General features: G+C 39.6%; 1 protein-coding gene across 1 annotated transcript in view; it reads left to right on the forward strand.

Moving 5' to 3' along the window:
• Positions 1–19,924, forward strand: part of LOC143878513 (scarecrow-like transcription factor 11 (SCL11)) — a 23,576-nt gene extending 3,652 nt beyond the window's left edge. Inside the window, exons 3-5 of the mRNA XM_077380788.1 lie at positions 17,695–17,773; positions 17,865–17,953; positions 19,341–19,924. Coding sequence (XP_077236903.1) covers positions 17,695–17,773; positions 17,865–17,953; positions 19,341–19,590 — 418 coding nt within the window. The 3' untranslated portion in view covers positions 19,591–19,924. The remainder of the gene's footprint in view (positions 1–17,694; positions 17,774–17,864; positions 17,954–19,340) is intronic.
• The last annotated feature ends 2,331 nt before the right edge of the window (positions 19,925–22,255 follow it).

Raw genomic sequence — 22,255 nt, forward strand, 5'->3', positions numbered from 1 at the left:
TATTGGAGAACCTCCTATAGGTCAGGATTTCTTGCTTTGAACTTTCACAAGTGTTTTTAGCTTTGAATACGATATATTTAGCTTTCAATTCTTTCATTCTACCATCATCTTGTACCTTGTCCTGGATGAAGCCAAAGTCTGGAGCATCCAAGCTTTACCTAGAGTTTGTGTCTTTGGGTGGGCAGCTTGCCTCCATCGAATCCATACGGTTGATTTCTTGCGATCCTATGAGATGTTGATTGTTGACCATTGCGCGCCATGTTTGGAGGCTGGGGAAACAACTGACCATATACTCATTCATTGTAGTGTGGCTAGAGATGTGTGGAGCAGAGTCTTATCCTGGTTTGGGATTTCATTGGTATTCGCTGCTATGGTCCTAGAAGTCTTGAAGGGTGGCCTACGGTCCCGTGGAAAAAGAAAGGGAAAATTCTTTAATAAACTTTTCGAGTTCCTTATGTATCATCTTCTCGATTATTGGAGAACCTCCTATAGGTCAGGATTTCTTGCTTTGAACTTTCACTAGTGTTTTTAGCTTTGAATACGATATTTTTAGCTTTCAATTCTTTCGTTCTACCATCATCTTGTACCTTGTCCTGGATCATCCAAAGTAGCCAAAGTCTGGAGCATCCAAGCTCCACCTAGAGTTTGCATCTTTGGGTGGGCAGCTTGCCTCCATTGAATCCAGACGGTTGATTTCTTACGAGCTCAGGAGATGTTGATTGTTGACCATTGCGCGTCATGTTTGGAGGCTGGGGAAACAAGCAGACCATATACTCATTCATTGTAGGGTGGCTAGAGATGTGTGGAGCAGAGTCTTATCCAGGTTGGATTTCATGGGTATCCCCTGCTATGCTCCTAGAAGTCCTTGAAGCGTGGCCTACGGTCCCGTGGAAAAAGAAAGGGAAATTCTTTGGAATCTATCTCTATTAGAAGTAATATGGGTGTTGTGGAAAGACCGAAATGCGCGGGTATTCAAGGGCTATTAAAAAAAGAGCAGTTCCTATTTAATAAATCTATTGCTTTGACCATTGCATGGGCGAGATCCCTCTCTTGCTTTATATTTGTATCTGCCTACGATTTATGGTTTGGATGTCAGGGATTTGTCGTGATTCTACCCATGCACCCAAGATCATTGAAGAACGAGTTCCCTCTTCTCAGGGTTTATTAAAGTTGAACTTTGATGGGTCTATCTTGGGGAACCCAGGGCCGGGCAGGAATTGGAGGTGTTCTAAGGGATGGATTTGGGTCAGTAATATCGGCATTCGTGGCCCCATTGGTGTTACAAATGGCAATTAAGCCGAAGTGCTTGCGGTCCACCAAGGAATTAAGTTCCTTGAAGATGTTAAGGGCATTTCCTTCAATGTTATTCGATGGCTAAAAGGTCCCACACTCACCCTTGGAGATTCACACCGTTCTTTGATGAAATTCAAGATAGGGTCGGTGATGCTAACATATCCTTCCATCATGTTAGATGATCAGCCAATTGCGTTGCCGATAGGATAGCCAGGTAGGGGTGCAACTCGGGTCGGGTTCAACTCGAACCTGACAGGTTCTACCTGATTTTTGGGCTGGTTGGGTTGGGTTATGGGTTGGGAATTTATAACCCGACTAAATATTAGGTTGTGGTATCGGGCAACTCGACCCAAATTGTAACCCGACCATTTTCTGCTAAGGTTATTTTGTTTTTTTCAAATTTTAATAATATTTACAGTTTTAGACTTTTAGTCTTTTACTTTTAGACTTTAATAGTTAAAACTTTTGGGGAAGTCACAAAGACACAAATACCACTCGGCTTTTTCCGTCTTTCCCAAAAAGGACAAGTAAGCTTCATAATGGTTGGTACTTGGTGCATTATATATCTACACACACACACACACACACACACTCAATGACCAGTGTAGTGTTTCTAAAATTTTAAATTTTAGGATGCCACTTGCACTCTCGGTAGTGTTCAATCTACATTTATGCACCTAATTTCTGACTTTCTATATTGGATCCATTAGTGTCTTAACTAGAAACTAGTGCATCACTATATCATTGACCCTTCATTTTTGACTTTCTATATTGGATCCATTAGTGTCTTAATTAGATGAATTATATGACATCTGTGCATATTTTCTGGGGAAAAATACTGGTAGCAGAAGTACAAGTGGGGCCAACATATTTAGATGGTCTAAACACGATTCAATATGGAAATTGGGATGGGTCGAGGAAATTGTTCCTCGGGTTGGGTCGGGTTGAACCTCGCCGGGTTGGAACTCGGGTTGGGTTGGAAAAATGGGTTCCTTGGGCTGGGTCGGTTTGGCCTCAACCCAACCCAACCCGACCCGAGTTGCACCCCTATAGACAGAGAGGTTATTCAGAAGGAAGGAGTGGATCTATTTGATTTTCTTCTGCCATAACCGGTGGCTTTATCGCCCTCCTGATGGGGCTTCTTATGCATTCATCTTCTATTTTATTATATGGACCGTCTCGGTCCTTTTTTCTATCTAATATAATCTTTGGCATTCAAAAAAAAAAATTCCTTTCAATTTTTTTCCTAACCATTATGTCATCTGGAATTCCAATAAGTAGGCCCTGTACTTCAATTTTAATATGCCCTACACTTACATACACCTGACATGCGTTTTTTCCCTTGCTGGTGCTCATATCCTAAGCATGGTTTTACCATTTAAGAAAAAAATCCTAAGCATGGTTTTAAATTTGGGCCGCGCTACTGAAACGAAAATCCACTTGGATCCGGAAAAATACTAGATCTTTTGAAATGGCAGAAAAATACTGGATTTCGCCTGAAATTTCGGGATTTTGTTAATGTTTTGGTCAAAATAGGAGAAACATGTAACTTTTTAGATAAAAATGCGATATTTTTGACATTTCGATAGAAATCTTGACAGAAATCAACTCTACTCGCAGAAAAGAGGAAAACAACGAGACTCCCTTAAAGATATTTTTAAAAAAGAAAAAAAGAAAAGAAAAGCCAGTGAAGAATTTTACTGGATTTCAGTTGTGATTTCGTACCGAAATGTTTCCATGATTTTACCAGATTTCGGCCAAAATTTAGTACCGAAACCGAAATGTTTCCATTTTGCTGTCGACTGAAACTGAAACTGAAATTGAAATTTAAACCCTTGATCCTAACTTCCTAAGACACCATCAGTTACTGAACAACATGATGTCACACTGTTGTTGATTTGAGTCAACTTGGGTCACTCTAAATCTACATGTACACACTTGAGATTAGTTGCTATCTTTGTTTGTTTGTATATTATGTAAGATTCAAAACTCGAAAGTTGCACTTCGAGATCCTTATAAGATCGACTTCTACTTTTGTGGTAGCCTTCTTCTCGATTCTTCTCACAACTAATGGATAATGTGACAGCAATTTGCAATTGGTAGTTTCTCGAGCGCACAAGATTAAAATGTCTTTTAACCTTAAAAGAGTTATTTTCTTTTTTCACCATGTCAAAGCTTGAAGTCTTGGTATAAGTATATCTATCAACCTGAATAATTGTATTTGACCTTAGTTGCTTGAAGCTGCAATTGTTATGGAAGTAATAGAAAGCTAGATTTCCAAATAAATCTGAATCATAAAAATGCTTTACAATAAGACAAGTTTGGTCGTGGTAATGGTGTACTCTTGACTATTCAGGTGTGTGTATTTTGGCTCACTCCTTCACTCTCTGAATATGACTAGTGTTAGTAATTGCATCTGATTGATTGATTTCATGCATATTAATTATTCCACTAAATTTATTTATACATCCTTATAGGATAGAGATCATATGGGTGATGCGTCTCTCCTTTAATGGATTGAGATTACGGGGGCTGTTTTGATGAGACCTGATATAGTTGAATCTCTCCCTTCAGAATAGAAAGTTGCAAGTTCTTTCCTTATTAGATAAGAGGCTATCCTTTGGGAACATAGCAGGGGATCAGATGTTGCGGATAACATTAAGAATACTTATTCTCTAGTAATGTGTAGAGCAATAGAGTCATTACTAGGGGTGAGTCAGAACAACTCATAATACTGTCATATGTGGGATTTTAAAAAATTCCGTAGAGATGATCTCACCTATATGATGGAGAATATAGAGGAGAAAGGGTGGAGTTTGAACCCGGTTTTATGTTTCATTAAGATTAAGAGTGCTGTCACTCAACACAAATGTTGGTGTTTTTATGGACTAATTTCAGAATCAAGAAACATAGCTACGGTAACTCTCACCATCTTTTTTTTTGAATGGTAAGAAATTTCATTTCAATAAAAAAGACCGAGGAGGTCTTTACCGGGAACAAAGAGAGCAAAGATCATAAAAGTACAAAGGCATGCCCACATGGGGCCTAAAGAAAAACCAATCAAGGGGGTAGGAAACCAAACAACTCTCACCATCTTTTATCTTTTCACGCATAAAATGGTACTCTATCTCATTGTGTTTTTTCCTTGCATGAAAGATTCGATTCTAAGATGGCTTGATGGCACTCTGATTATCACAATAAAGAACATGTGCCCCTGAGCTCACACAACGCAGCTCCGGTAGGAGTGTCACAACCAGTTAAGCTTAGTTGTAATGGATTTCATGGACCTGTACTTTGGACCTGCATTTAACATGGCTAAATTGCTTTTTGTTGCTCCAAGATATTGGACAGCCATTAAGAAAATTACATCCTGACATTGATTTGCATGTCTGGGTCTCCTTCCCAATCTACATCTAAATAGCCACATGCCCTGACCATCTTATCCTGTTAGTGTCTTGTACAGTATTCCATGACCTAAGGTGCCTTTTATGTACCTTAAAATCCTATTGGCAACCTGAAAATGTTCCTCTATGGAATTCTGAAGATATTAACAAACCTGATTTACTGCATAGGATATGTGAAGTCTAGTTAGAGTCAAATACCGGAGTGCTCCTACGGTATTCCTATAAGTGTGAGGATCATGGATATTCTGTCATTTTTTGTTGATTTTTTTGTTGTTGTTGTATACTGCATGTGTACAAAAAAGTTTGCAATTTAGTATTTTTCTGAAACTAAGTGGATTTTGTTTCGGTAGCAGCCGAAATCGAAATATTTCTGCTGAAATTTAAAACCATGGACCTAACTACGTTGGGAGCCAACAAATGAAGGGTTTAGATCGTCCAATTATGTGGCCCCTCTGTATTTTTTTCCGTATGGCCGTCCACCATAGAAAAACTCTTTTGTACAAGGTGGTTCTTACTTGTAAATGTCCTTGCTTGTATACCAATTTTTTATTTTGCGTGGTCAAGCATTAACACTCTATATGGTGCAACCCTATATGTACATTTTCAAAAAAAAGAAAAAGAAAAGTGCACCCCATATGGTCCTCATGAGATGGATTTTGGGGGTATGACCCACTGATGTACAGTCTGATCATTGAAACGACGGGCCCTACTTGTTATCCACCTAAATCTTAAGGTGGGATCCATTATGTAAAAGTGGGTAAGCCTTGTATAAGAAAGAAATTGCAACTTAATGGAGCATGTTCTAAGCTTCTTTTAGTCAACTTATTCCAAGTGAGTGTATCATGTGAAGCACTTACCTTTTTGTGCACGCATATAGAATTGCGATCCCATAATCTAGTGGGTCCCATTGTGGATGAGAATTGAGTTAGATGATCCTGCTAGTCCAACTGGGGCAGTTGTTGAATGTGGATCATCGGTCTTTCACATTTCAGTCTTCCTCTCAGTCTTCTAAATCCAATTGAACGGTTATGGCCATCCATGGCAGGGCCCACAAGATGAATGATCGTGATCTTGTTCTTATGTGACACATTGTAGGCGTGCCAATTGATCCAATTCTTGAACATGGATGGTAAAAAACACAACGGTTCACTTTCACATTATTGGATGTTATGATTGTGTGATTAGTGTGCTTTTTGACATGGCAGTTCCAAAGCAAGGGTTATCAAGTAAATGGTCAGATCACTTGAAAGTGAGACCCTTTGTGCTCTAATACAATGAGTTTTGGGTCAAGAAATTGGGCCCCACTAGAGTGAGACTCCTTATAATACACATTCGCGCATTGCGCACACCTGGGAACCTTTGAAAAAAAATTTGTTCCCTCTGATCTTCAATTCTACAACCTCTTGTTTTTTTTTTTTGAAAGATGACAAATTTTCAACTCTACAACCTCTGACTACGAGCAGCAGCAGGGATCCTCCAAGCAGACAGAGTCCCTATTTCTGAGAAGAAGGGTCGCCAGATTGGATAACCTGATGTTAAGAGTGTTCAAACCAGGAATAAATACCACTTCACTACACCTAGGCACCTGCTGTTGTTTCCAAGCCATCGACAGTAACCAGGAATCAGCATAGTTAGAATTTTTCTGAATCTATCTTTATATTCATAAACCCGACAACCTGGCAGTGTCATCCTCTGATTTGCTACGGCTATGTCTTCTCCGCCCTGCCTCCATTCTTGCAGTAATTACTTCCACGTCCTTTTTATAAGGTCCAACTTTTGCCAACTTGTCCGCTTCTTCATTTGCAGATCTCCTCTTCTGTTGCTTAGGGTTTAATGACTTGGACAAGGTAGCAATCTTCCAAAGACCTATCGAGTTGCCAGTTGCCCAGGCTAGAGCGCTTGTAGGATCTCTTTCTATAATCAGCGGTCCGAGCCAAGCTTATGCAAACCATCTTAGGCCCCTCAAGCAGGCTTTTGCTTCTGACTTGTTTGCGTCTCATTCTCTCGCTGGACTCGTGATGCAGTACGATCGAAGGGACATATACACCAAATTTGATCCATGTTGGATCTATAGGAGTATTAGGGGTGAACAAAATGCCTAAAAATTAAGATTTTGGGTTCTAAAATAGGTAATTAGATCGGGGAGATATTTCTACGACGTTTAGATTGGAATGGTGCAGACATATGCCGAAAGCTGAATGATGCTGGTAAAGTGTAAAATGAGTTTTGAGGCAAAACGGGATACGCGGGAAATGGATGGATTTGATATTTTGAAGGTCATGAAAATATTTTTTTATGGATATTTTAGGGGTTTTGGGTACAAGGTAGGTGGAAAATAGTGCAAGAGAGTTTTGGGTGAGATCAATGGTGGTTTTGGGTGCCCGGGAAGGTGGTTTATGGGAAAAAAAAACCAAAAAAAAGATGAGAGAAAATTAGTAGAAACAATAAATGACTAGTAATAAGAGGTAATCTATACTTAAAGGCTTCACACCATGAGTTTCTTTGGCATCTTACCAATGAAAAAGATCATGCAAGAACAACGCAAGCAATCCTGAAGCATCGCACCAAAGGAACCCTAGGCATCACACGTTAGGGAAGACCACGGCATCACAACTTTGCGGGAGTAGACATTACATCCACAAAAGAGAAGAAACTTTCAAAATATTTGTTCAATCATGATTCATTCAACATGTCTAAAAAGAAAAATGCCACGAGGCTTACAATCTATAAGAAAAAGATAGAACTAGAAAGTTCTAATCCCCTAAAATAAAAATCTAACACTCTCCCCAGTTAAAATTCCCGCAATACATATACGAGGCCTATTTAAAACACTCATAACTTAAAGAAACCAAGTGATATTGGTGGCAGAAGATTGTGGTACTCCCTACTATAACTTGAGGGACTTAAATTACAACTAAAAATTAAAATTTGGACCTTAGGATGGTCCCATTATACTCCCCCGCTTGAAAAGATTCGACCAATTCGAATATAATGATTGGCATGACGATTGGGAGTTCTTCAACTAGAATCTTCACACGCGTCGCATTCCGTTGTCATTTCCAACGAACTAGTACTTCCAACGCACAAGTAGCTTTGTGCAATCATTTCGTTGATTCGAAGTAATATAATTAGAAGGTGCGCATTCGATGCACTTCTTGTACCGTGACAACTTCGGCAGAAAGAAACTTGGGTCATCTGCTTCCTTAAGTTTGTAGACTTTTACTCGTGTATCCTCGAGTTAGTAAAAATTCGGCAGAGGTACAAACATTATGATCGATGACTTTGTTGGTGTGATCTGAAGCTTATGTTGACTATGTCGAACGATTTTCCTCTTCCAAGCATGTTGTATGATAGCTGTTGCTCTCTTGATTTTTATATAATGTCAACGAACTAACTTCTGTCGAAACCATCTTTGAAGGATGACAACCGCCTTTTGAATACCAATGTAACACTTCCGAGCTAAGTATCGTCCAAACAAGTTTTGTTTCACAATAGTGGCTCGGGCCCAATCCCTCTAATTTCGTGCTCTCCATAGGATGTACCATCATGAACTCTTGACTCTGTGCAACCTGTGGTGTCTCCATGGCTAGCTCAGAAGAGGTGCATAAAAATCTTGGTGAGTACGATTCACGCGATCCAGGTGGGACAACAGTCCCCAAAATTTGACGTTTAAGCTTTCCTATAACTTAGCTATTCGATGCATCTAGAAGACATGTTTCCAACTTGGGCTCTGATACCAAATATGATGCAGGACGATCAAAGGGATGTATACTTCACTATGATACTAAATTTGATTTGGGATGGACCTATAGATGCTTAAAAATTAAGGTTTTGGGTTCTAAAATAGGTAATTAGATTAGGGAACTATTTCTACGAGGTTTAAGATAGGTTTGGAGTGGTGCAGACATATGCCAGAAAGCTATCAAAGGATGCTAGGAAGGTGGAAAATGAGTTTTTGGGCAAAACGAGAGAGACATGGGATAGTAGGGGTGCAACTCGGGTCGTGTTCAACTCGATTTTTCAGCGGGTCAGGTTGAACGTTCATCAGGTTCGGGTTCAGGTTGGGAAAATCTAACCCGACGAAAATTCGGGTTGGGTTAGGGTTAGGCCTTGGGCAATCTGACCCGAGTCACAACCGGACCAAATTTTAAATTTTTATTTGTTTTAACATGTTTAGCGCTATTTGGAAACACAGAGAAGGAAAAAAGATGAAACTTCCCGCTTTTAATGGCATGAGTCATGTGCAAAACTGAAAAACCCTATCCTTTTTTACCTTTAATGTTTTTTGTAATCGAAATTTTTTTTTTGCCCCGGCTGTCCTCCTACACACCAGGCTTAAAAATTTGCAAAACTAGAAAACCGCTCATTTTTTTTCTTTTCTACTTTTCTCTCCTGAAAAATAAAACCTTTTGGTTTCTCTGTGAGAAGGCAAGCAGGATTGGATAATGGTGAAAATGTAGCTCCAAATCAGTCGGAGATAGTGTAAGGCCTTCTTCGCATGTCCTGGTACTGCTATGTTTTTGTATTATCATAAGCCAAACATGAAACTCATGGGCTCATTTTTGTCCCTCCTTTTATTGCTTTTTTTTTTGTAGCATCAGAGAAGAAGAAACTCGTGGGCCCATTTCTCTCCTGCCTTCTATTTGTGAAAAGGCCAAAACGAGGAGGAAGATGAAATGAAGTAAAAAAAAGAAGATTGGCTCTAGTTCTAGGGCTGGTTGTGGGTTTGGGCTTTATGTTGGGGAAAGAAGATAAGGAAGCCGGGTGAAAGAAGACCCTAATTTTTCTCAAAGGAAAGAGTCGTTCTGCCTTTCTGTGGATTCGTCCCCTCACCCATGCCTTCTCCTAGGTTCCTTCCTTTATTCTCCTTTTCTGCTGCTTCTCCTGACTCGGGTTGGGTTACGGTTGGGGAAATGGTCTCTCAAGGTGGGTTCGGGTTGGCCTCAACCCAACCCAACCGAACCCGACCTGGCTTGCACGGATTTGAATGATATTTCTAAGGTTGGAAAAATATTTTAAGGGTTTCGGCACGGAAATAGCCTCTCTGCAAAGCAGGGCTAGGGCTGCGTACATCTAGCCCTTCCTAGACCCTGCAATGGCGGGAGCCTCGTGCACTGGGCCGCCCTTTATGGGTTTTGGGTAGAAGGTAGGTGGAAAATAATGCAAGAGAGTTGTCTGGTGAGATCAATGGAGGTTTTAGGTGCCCGAAAGGTGGTTTGTGGGAAAAAACCGAAAAGAGATGAGAGAAAATTAGTACAATCAATAAATGACAAGTAATAAGAGGTAATCTACTTATCTTAAGGCTTCACACCGTGTGTTTCTTAGGCATCTCATCAAAGAAGAAGATTATGCAAGAATGACGCAAGCAATCCTGAGGCATCACACCAAAGGAATCCTAGGCATCATGCCTTAAGGAAAATCACTACATTGCACCTTTGCAAGGAGTAGAAGTAGACATCACATCCACAAAAGAGATGAAGCTTTCAAAACCTGTGTTGAATCACCATTCATTCAACATGTCTAAAAAGAAAAGTGCCACGAGGCTTCTAATATATATAAGAAAAAGAAGAGAACTAGAAACTTCTAAAACCCTAAAACAAAAGCCAAACACTTTTGGACGAAAATACCCTTAATGACTTAAAAACTCTCTCTCCACTTAAAATTTCCGCAATACATGTGTGGGACCTATTTAAAACACTTACAACTCAAAGAAACCAAGTGATAGTAATGGGGAAAGACTCTGGTACCCCCTACTTTAAGGCACTTAAAAAATGACTAAAAATAAAAATTTGGACCTTAGGATGGTCCCCATCAACCCGAGTACGACATCGTTCGTCTTCCATATGAGTTTCTAATAATTTCTCCAATGCCTATGCTACCACTAGTGGGATTTCCTTTAGAGCTACCATCAAAGTTGAGTTGGCACCAACCTACCAGAGGAGTTGACTATTTGGGGGTAATTTTAAATTTTGCTCTTTTTTTGTCACTACCGTCTGTCATTCTCTGAGAATATCTCCCACGATTTAACATGTTCCTTCCTTACCTTTTCTTGCCCATAAAATAAGATCAATTTTGATATCTTAGATGATTTTGGGACTAAGCGCCATAACTGCTATTCCTATATTCCAAACGGGCCTCACTCCAGCTTTGTAGTATTCTCTTGATACTCTACTCAACTCGACTAAGCCTTTGTCCCAAACTAGTTGGGGTCGGCTAATGAATCCTTTAGAAAATTTTCATGAAGAAGGTGAAAGGATCTATCCGGCTCAAGTTGACTAAGTCTACTCCTGACACTAGTTGGATTAGTGATGTAGGCTGGGGAAGAAAATAAGAAGAAGAAGAAGAAAGAAGAAAGAAGAAAGAAGAAAGAAGAGAAGTAGAAGAGAATAAGAAGAAGAAGAAAGAAGAATTGGAAGAAGAAGAGATTAGAAGTAGAAGAGCAGAATTTAGGGAAGAGGAGAAGAAGAATTCAAGCAAAGGAAGAAATCTCACTCAATAAATATCAATAATTATTCAAAGTTAAGGAATAAGCTGTAGCTTAGCCTATAAATATGCAATTAAGAGCCCTAAAATAAAGAAACTTACTAAATTAAGAATCTCTAAAAGACTAAACTACCATAAAAGTAATAAAGACTAACATAACCCTAATAACATCAAGTAATCCCAAAAATATCCATAAGAACTATAAAATAACCATAACATAAATAAAAAGATCCCTATGTGGGCCTATGAGTGCAACCTCGTCTAGAATAAATGCGCAATGGGCGTTGATCTCCATCATTTCCCCACTGCTGAAAAGAACTCTCCTCCGGAGAGTGAAGAGTCAGAATCTGCTCCAAAATGTTAAGGTCCTAACGGCGAAACTCCTCCTTAGTAAGCCAAGTAGTGTCGGAATTTGGCTGACGACACCACTTAATAAGATAGTGCTGAAAACCACCATGGCGTGATGAAACGATCTCATCGGCAAGTATAATATCAATCTGGTCGGCAGGAAGTGGTGGAACTGGTGGAACCACTGGTACTGGGGCTGGAACAGAAGAGCTGGCAGTCCGACCTGTAGAAACATCTATCGGCATAGTATGAGGCTCGAACGTACCTTGATATGTGATAAGATCTTCAATATTGAATACGTGACTGATATTCATATCAGCAGGTAAGTCTATTAAATATGCATTAGGGCCGTATTTGCGAAGAATACGAAAAGGTTCAATGGCTCGAGCATGCAACTTTTTGAAAGAATGGCCGGGTAATGCTTAGGACGAATACAGACCATAACATAGTCGCCTTCATTAAATTCAAGGTTCCCAACATCAACGGCTAGTTTGTAGTCAACATTACTCGTAGCAATCCTACGACGTATATCAGGATGGAGGTCACGGATGTGCTGGGCAAAAGAATCGGTTGATTGAGAGAGACGAGCATCAGGGGGTAATGGCATAAGATCAACGACCTGGCGAGGGTTGACGCCATGAACACTCTCAAAGGGGCTCTTTCTAGTAGTCCTATTAATGGAACTATTGTACGCGAACTCGGCGATCGGTAACAAAAGATCCCATGTACCTGGATGGTCTCCTACCAACCATCTCAACAAATCACCCAAACTACAATTAACGACCGCAGTCTGACCATCAGTCTGTGGATGAAATGTTGATGAAAACCTCAATTAGGTTCTGAAGAGTTTCCACAGTGTCCTCCAAAAATAGCTAACGAATTTGACATCTCTGCTAGACACAATCGAGATAGGAAGCCTATGAAGTTTGACGACCTCTTTAAAGAACAACTGAGCAACATGTATGACATCAGCTGTCTTTCTACATGGAATAAAGTGAGCCATCCATGAGAAACGATCTACCACAACCTGGATGGAGTCTTGTCCTCTAGTTGTCCTAGGCAATCCAAGGACAAAGTCCATGCTGGCATCTTGCCATGACAAATGGGGAATAGGCAAAGGCGTGTATAATCCAGTGTTTTGCTTCTTAATCTTTCCCAATTGGCAAGTACGACACTGAGAAACAATTCTTGCTACGTCTTTCTTTAAAGATGGCCAATAAAATCGATCCTCGACTAACGCGATTGTTTTGTCTCTACCAAAGTGTCCAGCTAGGCATCCATCATGCAATTTCCAAACTAAGAAATCTCGAAGTGAAGTTCGGGGAATGCACAGCCTAGATCCTTGAAATAGATAACCGTCGTGAATGATGAAGATCAACGCCCATTGCACGTTTATTTTAGACGAGGTTTCGGAGAAACTAGGTTGGGTTTGTAGTGGGCAGCAAGGTGGTTTTGGTAGGGCTGATTTAGGCTGATTTGGTGGGGTTTGTACGGCTACAATTTAGGGTTAGATTATAGTGGATGGATGATCTTACCTTGAATTGATTGCTTGGATCTTACGATCTGATACCAAATTTCATGTAGGCTGGGGAAGAAAATAAGAAGAAGAAGAAGAAAGAAAGAAGAAGAAGAGAAGTAGAAGAGAATAGGAAGACGAAGAAGAAAGAAGAATTTGAATCGGAATTGGAAGAAGAAGATGAGATTATAAGTAGAAGAGCATAATATAGGGAAGAGGAGGAGAAGAATTCAAGCAAAGAAAGAAATCTCACTCAATCAATATCAATAATCATTCAAAGTTAAGAAATAAGCTGTAGCTTAGCCTATAAATAGGCAATTAAGAGCCCTAAAATAAAGAAACTTACTAAATTAAGAATCCCTAAAAGACTAAACTACGCCAAAAGTTATAAAGACTAAAATAACCCTAATACCATCAAGTAATCCCAAAAATAATAAAATAACCATAACATAAATAAAAAGTCCCTATGTGGGCCCATGAGTGCGACCTCGCCTAGAATAAAAGTGCAATGGGCGTTGATCTCCATCAGTTCGTCTACATGGATCATTTTCTTCCATTTTATCCTATCCAAGGTCACGTTCTATGTAATATTCCTAGCCCTCAAGTCTTTCCTCATTGTTTCTACCCAAGTTGTTTTCGGTCTGCCCCTACTTCTTTTTACTCCATCAACTTGGCACGAGTCACTTCTTCTCACTGGAGCATCCAAAGGCCTATCCTAGATATGCCCAAACCATCTTAAGTGGTGCTCTCTCATCTTATCCTCAATTGGTGCCACCCCCACCTTTTTACGGGTGTCTTCCTTTTTAATTCGATCTAACCTTGTGTGGCCGCACATCCATCTAAGCATTCGCATCTCCGCTACTCTCTTCTTATGCACATGCTGACATTCTGAGCCGTACAACATGGCTGGCCTCACATATGTCTTGTAAAACTTTCCCTTCAACTTGGTAGGTATTTTACGATCGCACAGAACTCCTGAAGCATGCTTCGGCTTCAACCAACCTGCTCTTATTTTGTGGTTAACATCATCTTCAATCTCTCCTTCCTTACGTGGAGAGATTGAAGAGGATGTTAACCATGGAATACTTAAGTAGTATTCTCTTGATATATCTTTGAAAAACCCACTGATGGCCCAAGTTCTTGATGATCATCTGCCAGAGCTGGTAAGAATAGGAGCATTGTATCATCAGATGATTCAGTGACTTTTCATTCCTCCTCCGTAGGGCGCTCTTGCTAGAGGTGTCTTCTTTTTTTAGGCGGTCTCACGTATTGATTTTTCCGCTTACCAAAATCCAAGAGAAAGTTGTTAGCTGCCTCCTTGGCAGGGCTGACGACTTCCAAATTTTTGCATAGCTTGATGTTCCCTGTTCAAAGAATTCAAAGTATAAAATGTTTAATTGAGAAAGCACCTTGTGGATCCAAGACTGAGACTCTACAATTAGGGGATGACTGGAGACAGTAAGAAGAATACAGACCTAGGAGCGAGGACCGACAAACTAGAGAACTCGCTATCGTTAAGTTTACCCCTAAACCTAATATCCCAGAACTCACCCCTATCTCACTGTATCACTAAACGGTCATTGACTTTAGCCTCCCTGCAGGTCGCTAGATGGAATATGTTCGAGATTACATGGGAAAAACTGGACTCTCCTGACCACAAGTCTACCCAAAATCTAGTACCTTCTCCCTTGCCTATATTGAATCTAACTAAGGACTCATAGGAAGATCTAGACTTCTAGATCGACTTCCATGCTCCCGAATCTTTACCTAACACTGGGTCTCTACTTCCAATCCTCTCACCCTCCCATATTTGTCCCCAACGACTTTATTCCACAAAGATAACTTTTTCTTCACCATATCTCCATCCCATTTCCCTTGGCGCAACAGTAAGGTTGCTCCATTGTGACCTGGTGGTCACGGGTTCGAGTCAGGGAAACAGCCTCTCTGCAAACCAAGGGTAAGGCTGCATACATCTTGCCCTCCCTAGACCCCGCAATGGCGGGAGCCTCGTGTGCTGGGCCGCCCCTAAATCTCCATCCCATTTCCCTAGAAAGGCCATGTTGCACATCCTTATCTTTCCCTCTCCAATACCTCCATGGATCTTCAATCTACTTATGTTCTTCTATTTCACCAAATGCTTGAATCTTTTCTTGGATTCACCCCCTTCCCATAGAAAGTCCCTCAGTAATTTCTCTTTTTGCTTGACCACTTTTGCCGGAATTTTATATAATGGCATAAAATAGGCCAACAAATTAGCCAAAGCCGCTTTGATTAGGGTTATCCTTGCTCCAAATGATAGATACTTATTTTTCCAAGTAGCTAGCTTCCTTTCCAATATTTCCGCCATTGGATCCTAAAGGTGAGCTTTTGGGACACCATACCCCAAGGGAAGGCCAAGATGAGTGATGGGCAGTTCCTCATACTTACAACTGAGCAACTTTGCATATTCTTTCATCTGCTCTGATTGGTCAAGAATGAGATTGATTTTCAATCCTGACGTCACTTCAAACCCCCAAAATTCCTATTTTAGGCTTTTCACCATGCTCTTTTCATTTTCCTTGAATAAGAGGGTGCCATCTGCAATTTGCAAATGGGAAACTGGTTGGGTGTTTTTGCTCAGCTTGAAACTGTTGATGTAGCCCTTCTCCTTCTGGCTTTGCTATGAGTGGGTCACCTTTCCTTAGCCCTCTAGAGCTGCCAAAAAAACCTGCCAGAGAACCATTTACTAGAACTGAAAAGGATGAAGAGGAGATGCAAGATTTTTTCTAGTACCTCCATTTTTTCACGAATCCCATTTGTTCTTGCATGTACTCCCCGGAGGACCAATCGACAGGGTCGTACGCCTTCTCCAAATCTATCTTACATACTATTCCCCCATCTCTTCTCCCAGTGTCAATCACCTCATTAACGATTAAGATCCCATCCAAGATTTGTCTACCATTGACAAACGGCCCTTGAAACTATAGGATATAATACTCTCCATTACTCCCTTTAGTCTTCTAGCTAGGGCTTTCCTTCGTCCCCGATCTAAATCTTCACTTCTAATTCCCCAATCGAGAAAAAGGCAGCCGAAGCAGAAGCAGAAGCAGAAGCAATTGCAATTAAGGTTATTGCGAAATACTATTTCCCCATCTCTTCTTCCAGTGTCAATCACCTCATTAGCGATTAAGATCCCATCCAAGATTTGTCTACCATTGACTTCCATAACTCCCTTCAATCTTCTAGCTAGGGCTTCCCCCCTTCCCCGATTTAAATCTTCACTTCTAATTCCCTAATCGAGAAAAAGGCAGCCAAAGCACAAGCAGAAGCAACTGAAATTAGGGTTCTTGCAAAAATGTCTTCTTTCAATGATAATGAGACTGCTCCCTTGTTTAGCTTCCTCTGTGCAGCCGCAACTCTCGTTTTCTCCTATAAATTCCTTGTCTTCTAGATCTTTACCTCTGTTAGGGTTTTCTCTCTTTATTTACAAGGTTAGGCTTAGGGTTCTGATGATGTCGTTCCAGGCATGGGAGCTGCTTACGGGATGGTGAAGAGTGACGTCGGCATCACATCCATGGGTGTGATGCAACCAGAGCTCGCCGTGATTATTAACACGGAGATAAATCCCAAGGAAAATCGTATTACTCGGATATGCTCATCTCTCATCTGGACTCACTTGGAGCCTTGCTGGACTCTGTAGGAATGGTCATCTGGATTGTTGGTGGCGCTAGAGTTCCGTAAGTTTTTCTTCTTGATCTTTTTTTTGTTTACCTTCTTCTTTGTGTCAACTTGGGCCAAAACATGGGCAAGCCTTGATCATCTTGGACTCAAAATGGGGCCACCACATTTCCGCGTTGGCTCGGCTGAGTTCCGAGGCGAGAAAACGAGTTTTGAAACACGGGAGAAAACAGTTTGTGGAACAGCAGGACTATAACAGTGAGCGAGGGATAGGGGGATATAGATGTCACATATACATACACAAAAATATAATATATATAGTACTTAAAGTTGTATCCTGAAACAGTAACTTCTTCACCACTACGCCTCAGTATCATTGTTTGGCTCCCTAAGTCCCTCTCCCTTCGGATCCCTTCCACAAGTCCCTTTCCAACAGAAGATAAAACGAAAACTGAAGAAGTTTTAATCTTAGCATTATATTCTGACTATTTTATAATGAATGCTGCTAGGTGTATGTATTGGATGAGGTGAGGATTGCTCTCCATTCTGCCTCTTTTTGTTCGTCCCTACCTTTCTAAACTTTGAGCCCTTATGGCAACATAAGCCATTTAGCAAATAGTGACAAAATAGAATGAGCTTCTGAAAGTTCAACAGAACCCCATTTAGCAAATAGTGACAAAATGGAATGAGCTTCTGAAAGTTTGCCTAACAATGGTCCATGAAAGTTGAGGTACCGAGTAAATGTGTATGTATCTTTTTTAGATCTCTTCATATTCCTATACATAAAAATTTTCGAATTTTGTTACTTTGGTTCGCTCTCTGAATTTTGAACTGCTCTTTCATACCCTGTTTAGAATTTTGTTCATTTAAAGATAATGGAGGTTATGCTGGTGTTAGTTGTAAATAATATGGTGCATATTATTCCTTTTTGCTTATTTTGAGAGAAGAGTTGAACCACTGATCGACTTTTACTGTCATGACCACTCCCTGCAGTGTAGTAATTATGGAAGGGAGCCCTCATCCAGCAATAAAAGGTCGGATGTCATTTCAAAATTTCAATCCTACTATAGATGTGAGTATGAAGACTGAGTGACATATAATTTGCAATGCCGATTCGACCACTTTTCTTTTGGCTTCCCCTCACGTCAGACTTGTATTGGTAGAAACTGAATGAAGAACCAGAGAACCTTGATCAAGAGGAAGTGCCCAACACAATTTCTGGCGATCCAAATGAAAGGAAGATTTCTAACAGGTGAGTTGGCTAGCACTATGTCATTCAAATTTTCTGCCCATGTCTTTAATATCTTTCATAATATGTGAAGTCCTATGGAGGGTTGAACCCTGTCAGACTCTTCTTCAGGGGATTAATGTTTATATCTGAGAGCTAAATGAAAGCAAGTTACAGACAATATGCTGATCTTTGTTTTCAGAAACTATTTAAATGCAACTGGATTTCCTAATCATATGAAAATGTATGAGGACACCTTAAAATTGGTCATTATGGCACTTTCCATTGTCTAATTTTCTTTTCTACTTTCTTTGGTCCCATTTATGTTAAACCTTATTATTAATGATGTTATAGATGATCAAGAGTCTGTAGTTTGTCATTTTAAAAGGTTCTGATTGTAAAGTTGGATATCTTTCCTACATCCGTTACAATTTCTCTTGTGATGGTGACTGCCAAGATGGGAAAACATATTATGATTAACCTCCATTTTTTGAATTACTTACAAAATAGACAAAAAATTATTTGTGCATATAAGTAGAGTATCAGTGCTATTATATGGTAAAGAGTGCACATATTTCCAGATACATTAGTGCCCAATGTATAGGTGGGCCAATGTCTGCTGGGCCCCCACTATGCCCCAAATATCTTTCTCGTCTCTCTAATTTTCCAGACTCTTTCCTGTTTAATGTCTTTATTTTCTGATTGTACATTTAAAGTGTACATAGAGGCTACCATCATTTGATGTGCGGGATTCTTGGCCATGGCGCATCCATGACGATGCTCATCAAATGAAAGACTTGCATAATCAAACAAGTGGCAGCTATTTGTACATTTCCCCTCATGTGCAGGTGTACCATATGCCAGCTCATACTTCTAACCCATATAAACAAAAATCTAGTACTATAGACATTTGTTCTGGGGACATTTTGTTCTCCGTACAGGTGCCTGCCAACTTGCTACTTCTCATGTATCTTGAAGCTTAACCTCTTAGTGTTGTAATTCATTAGCTTATTCCATTATAATACAGTGTAGTTCTTGAGCACCATAATTAGTAGATATTTATGTTTTTGGATGCAAAATTTTACTTGTCAAAGCTTTCTAGTTCTATATATGTAGAGCATTTATGATTACTTTTGGGTTTCTGCAGTATAGTTTTGTAATTCAGTTACAGATATAAATAAAACTGTCATCTTTCAAAAAAAAATGTATGTAGAGCATGAATTGCGGTTGTTGCTATTCTATTCAAACAGCTTTTTTGTAAGTGTGATGTTCTTAACTTTATAACTATGGACAACAATAGAGTGTTCAATATTTTCTGTATTTAAGTTCATTATTGTTTCTTTTTTTATTTGCTTCCAGTTTATTAGTTTTACAAAGGTATCTCCTGATATATCTGTTTGCTATACTGCAGAGAAAAAGGATTTTCACAGATGAGACCAGAGGAATCAAACATCTCTAGATCAGACAATGATTCCCCTGTAGACCTTAAGAGGAAGCAGCCAGAAATAGACCCTGAAACCCAATCATCATCAAAACCACAAAGAAATGTAAGTGGGATAGATCAATCTTCACCAGATAACAGGAAAGCTTCTCGTAATAATAAGAAGCGTGAAAAGCTGGATTGGAGTGTTCTAAGACCACCACCAAAAGGTCAGACCTAAAGGGCCAGTTGTTGCTGCTTGACAGATGTGTACTTGTATTTACAGGTTAGTTCAATTTAGTCCTAGATTTTATTGTTGTACTTTCTTTCGTGGCCTAACAGATAAGAGACATTGTCTTTAAAATGTCATTTTGTGTGCTACATACAACACCCCGCCCCACAAATTCTGTCATATTTTTTTTATGGGGCTGTTTGGTTTGAGAATTGCAGAGTCAGTATAACGGGAATTCCTGGATCACATATTATCAACTGTTTGGTAGCACATTTAAATCTGAAAAGGTGATCCTGTGTACCCCTTTTCCCATTTCAATGCCGACAAACAGGCGTAAGTACAACCCTAGTTGGTGATTTGAGCTGGTCATTAAATGACTTGGTTACTGGGAGAGTTGGTGATTTAACTCGGTGAGTTCACTTGCTAAAACAGGTACTTATCAAATTGGAGAAAAGAATCGTGAATGCAAGAAGGCTCAGTGAGTATTAACAATACAGATAAACATCATTTTCACTAAAAAAAAAAAAAAAAACTGAAAAACACCACTCTTATTGGCAGAGCACTATACGGTAAGTAGGTGGTATGTACCCATCATCCCACATGGCTTTAGAGATACAAGTGGGGGCTTTAGATGAACGATGAATGAAACTTTAATATACATTTTAGCCCAACCGATCAACATTTCTAACAATCGATCCACTTCAATATCAGTAGATCATAAGTCAATTTTTTTAGCACAGTTTCTTTTTTATGAAGGTTTCCTCAGGTATAATTTTCTGACCCATAATTTTACTAGCTATGTTATTGAATGAATCATTTTCTAGATTAGTTTGTGGTATTAAACAAGATTGACATAGGCTACTTCACCATCAGACACAATGTCAACAAGAAGTTACTTTACTATACTAGTAAGAAATCTTGAAATATAGAAAAGTAAGACACAGAGTATGGTGACATGATCCAAGTGAAGGTGGGTAGAGAGTAATGGTCTACATGTCCTCTGAGTTAATTTAGTTGAAATTTCTATTTCAAGAGTGGGGTATTGTGCTGATCTTTCAATGCAAATGTTTTGTGACTATCAAAAGACTATTCATTACGTTTCAAACAGTCTTTCATAATATTACTTGTTAGTTCATCAATGGTGAGATTGCCACTCCGTTTGTGAAGACAGACTAATTAGTGGTTCTATTCACCAAGGCTCTTTGCAGAAGGAGAATAGAGTCTGCTTTTTCCAAGCTAGAGCTGTTTGATATATGCTCCATCTTGAGGAGTGTTGTGAAACAGGTAATAGGGGTAGTCTCATCCATGGTTTTAAATTTCGACCGAAATCCAAAGTTTCAGGTTTCGGTCAACCACAATCGGGTACATCCGAACTGTTACAAAATTTCACCCAAAAATCTCAATTTTGTTAGTTATTTAATATTTTTCGAAAATTTTGGTAATCTCGGCCGAAATTTTGTATGAGATAAAATATTTTTTTTAATTGATTTTGGCAGATTTCGGCCTAAATTTCGGTCACCAAAACCGAAATTCGAAACCATGGGCTCATCATTCATTATATTAAATTACTGATTTAAAAGAGAAGGTCAATTAGAGCTACATAATCATATTATTTTCTATCTTATTAACACATCACATCTCATTTTTCTTTCCTCCTTTCTATTCTTCTTCTTCAACTATTTCGTTTCTTTTAGTAAGTCTTCAATAAAACGTATTTAACTACCATCCTTTTCGTTAAGGAAACCGATAATATTACATGGATCCATTCACCCCACTTATAATGTGAAAAGTGGGCAACTTGAACGCTTTTTTATGTCAAATCACGCTAATAGGGGGGTGAATGCGTATTGCAGGGTGGGGCGTGGGGAGAAAATATCATTGCCATATGAATATTGTTGGCCATCAATATTCCGGCCTTTATCACACCCTCGTCGGCTCAACAAATGATTTTAATTTTTAATCAAGCATGATGAAAAAGACATACTTTAAGGTATCTTTAAGTACATACCTCAATCTTGCGAATGAGATCATATGACTGTATATTTTTCAGGCGGGGAGTGATCAATTGACCCCCAAATATCTTAAATCGACCCCCTTTAGGGTTTAGGGTTTAGGGTTTAGGGTTTAGGGTATTTGGGGGTCGATTGATCACTCCCTTTTCAGGCCTGTCTAGAAATCAGGTTCGCCTCGAACAACCTTGGCAAGGCCCAAACCCGGCCCATTAGGATCCTACTTGTACCTAAAAGTGCAAACATAATAAGAAAACCCGCCTAATCGACTAGTCGATCAGTGGCATGCCCGAGTCGACTCAACCCTCCTGCACAGTGGGTGGTGGGTCGACTAAAAACCCTGGTTCTAACAATTTTTTCCATGTCAACTGGGTTGACTGGGGTAAGTTTGAGTCAACTAGGCGAGTTTCAAGGTACAGTTCAAATGCTGGAGTTATGCACCTCTTAAGGACCACAATCTATAAAAACTAAGGCCCATGTAAATGTATACATTATTTATCGATCTGCATAAAAAGAAAAGAAAGAAAAGAGAATGATTGTGGTCCTCATCTAAAAATATGCCTAGATCAGAAATTCTCAAAATTTAAAAGGTTTGTCACTTTCAAAGCATCTCATAGAATTTTTGTCTTTTTTCTTTGATTCATGGTGGCTTTCCTTTCATTCAA

This window comes from Tasmannia lanceolata, unplaced genomic scaffold (assembly GCF_043159265.1).
Source record: "Tasmannia lanceolata isolate RefF3 unplaced genomic scaffold, GAP_Taslan_0.1 ptg000006l, whole genome shotgun sequence".
NCBI classification, from domain to species: domain Eukaryota; kingdom Viridiplantae; phylum Streptophyta; class Magnoliopsida; order Canellales; family Winteraceae; genus Tasmannia; species Tasmannia lanceolata.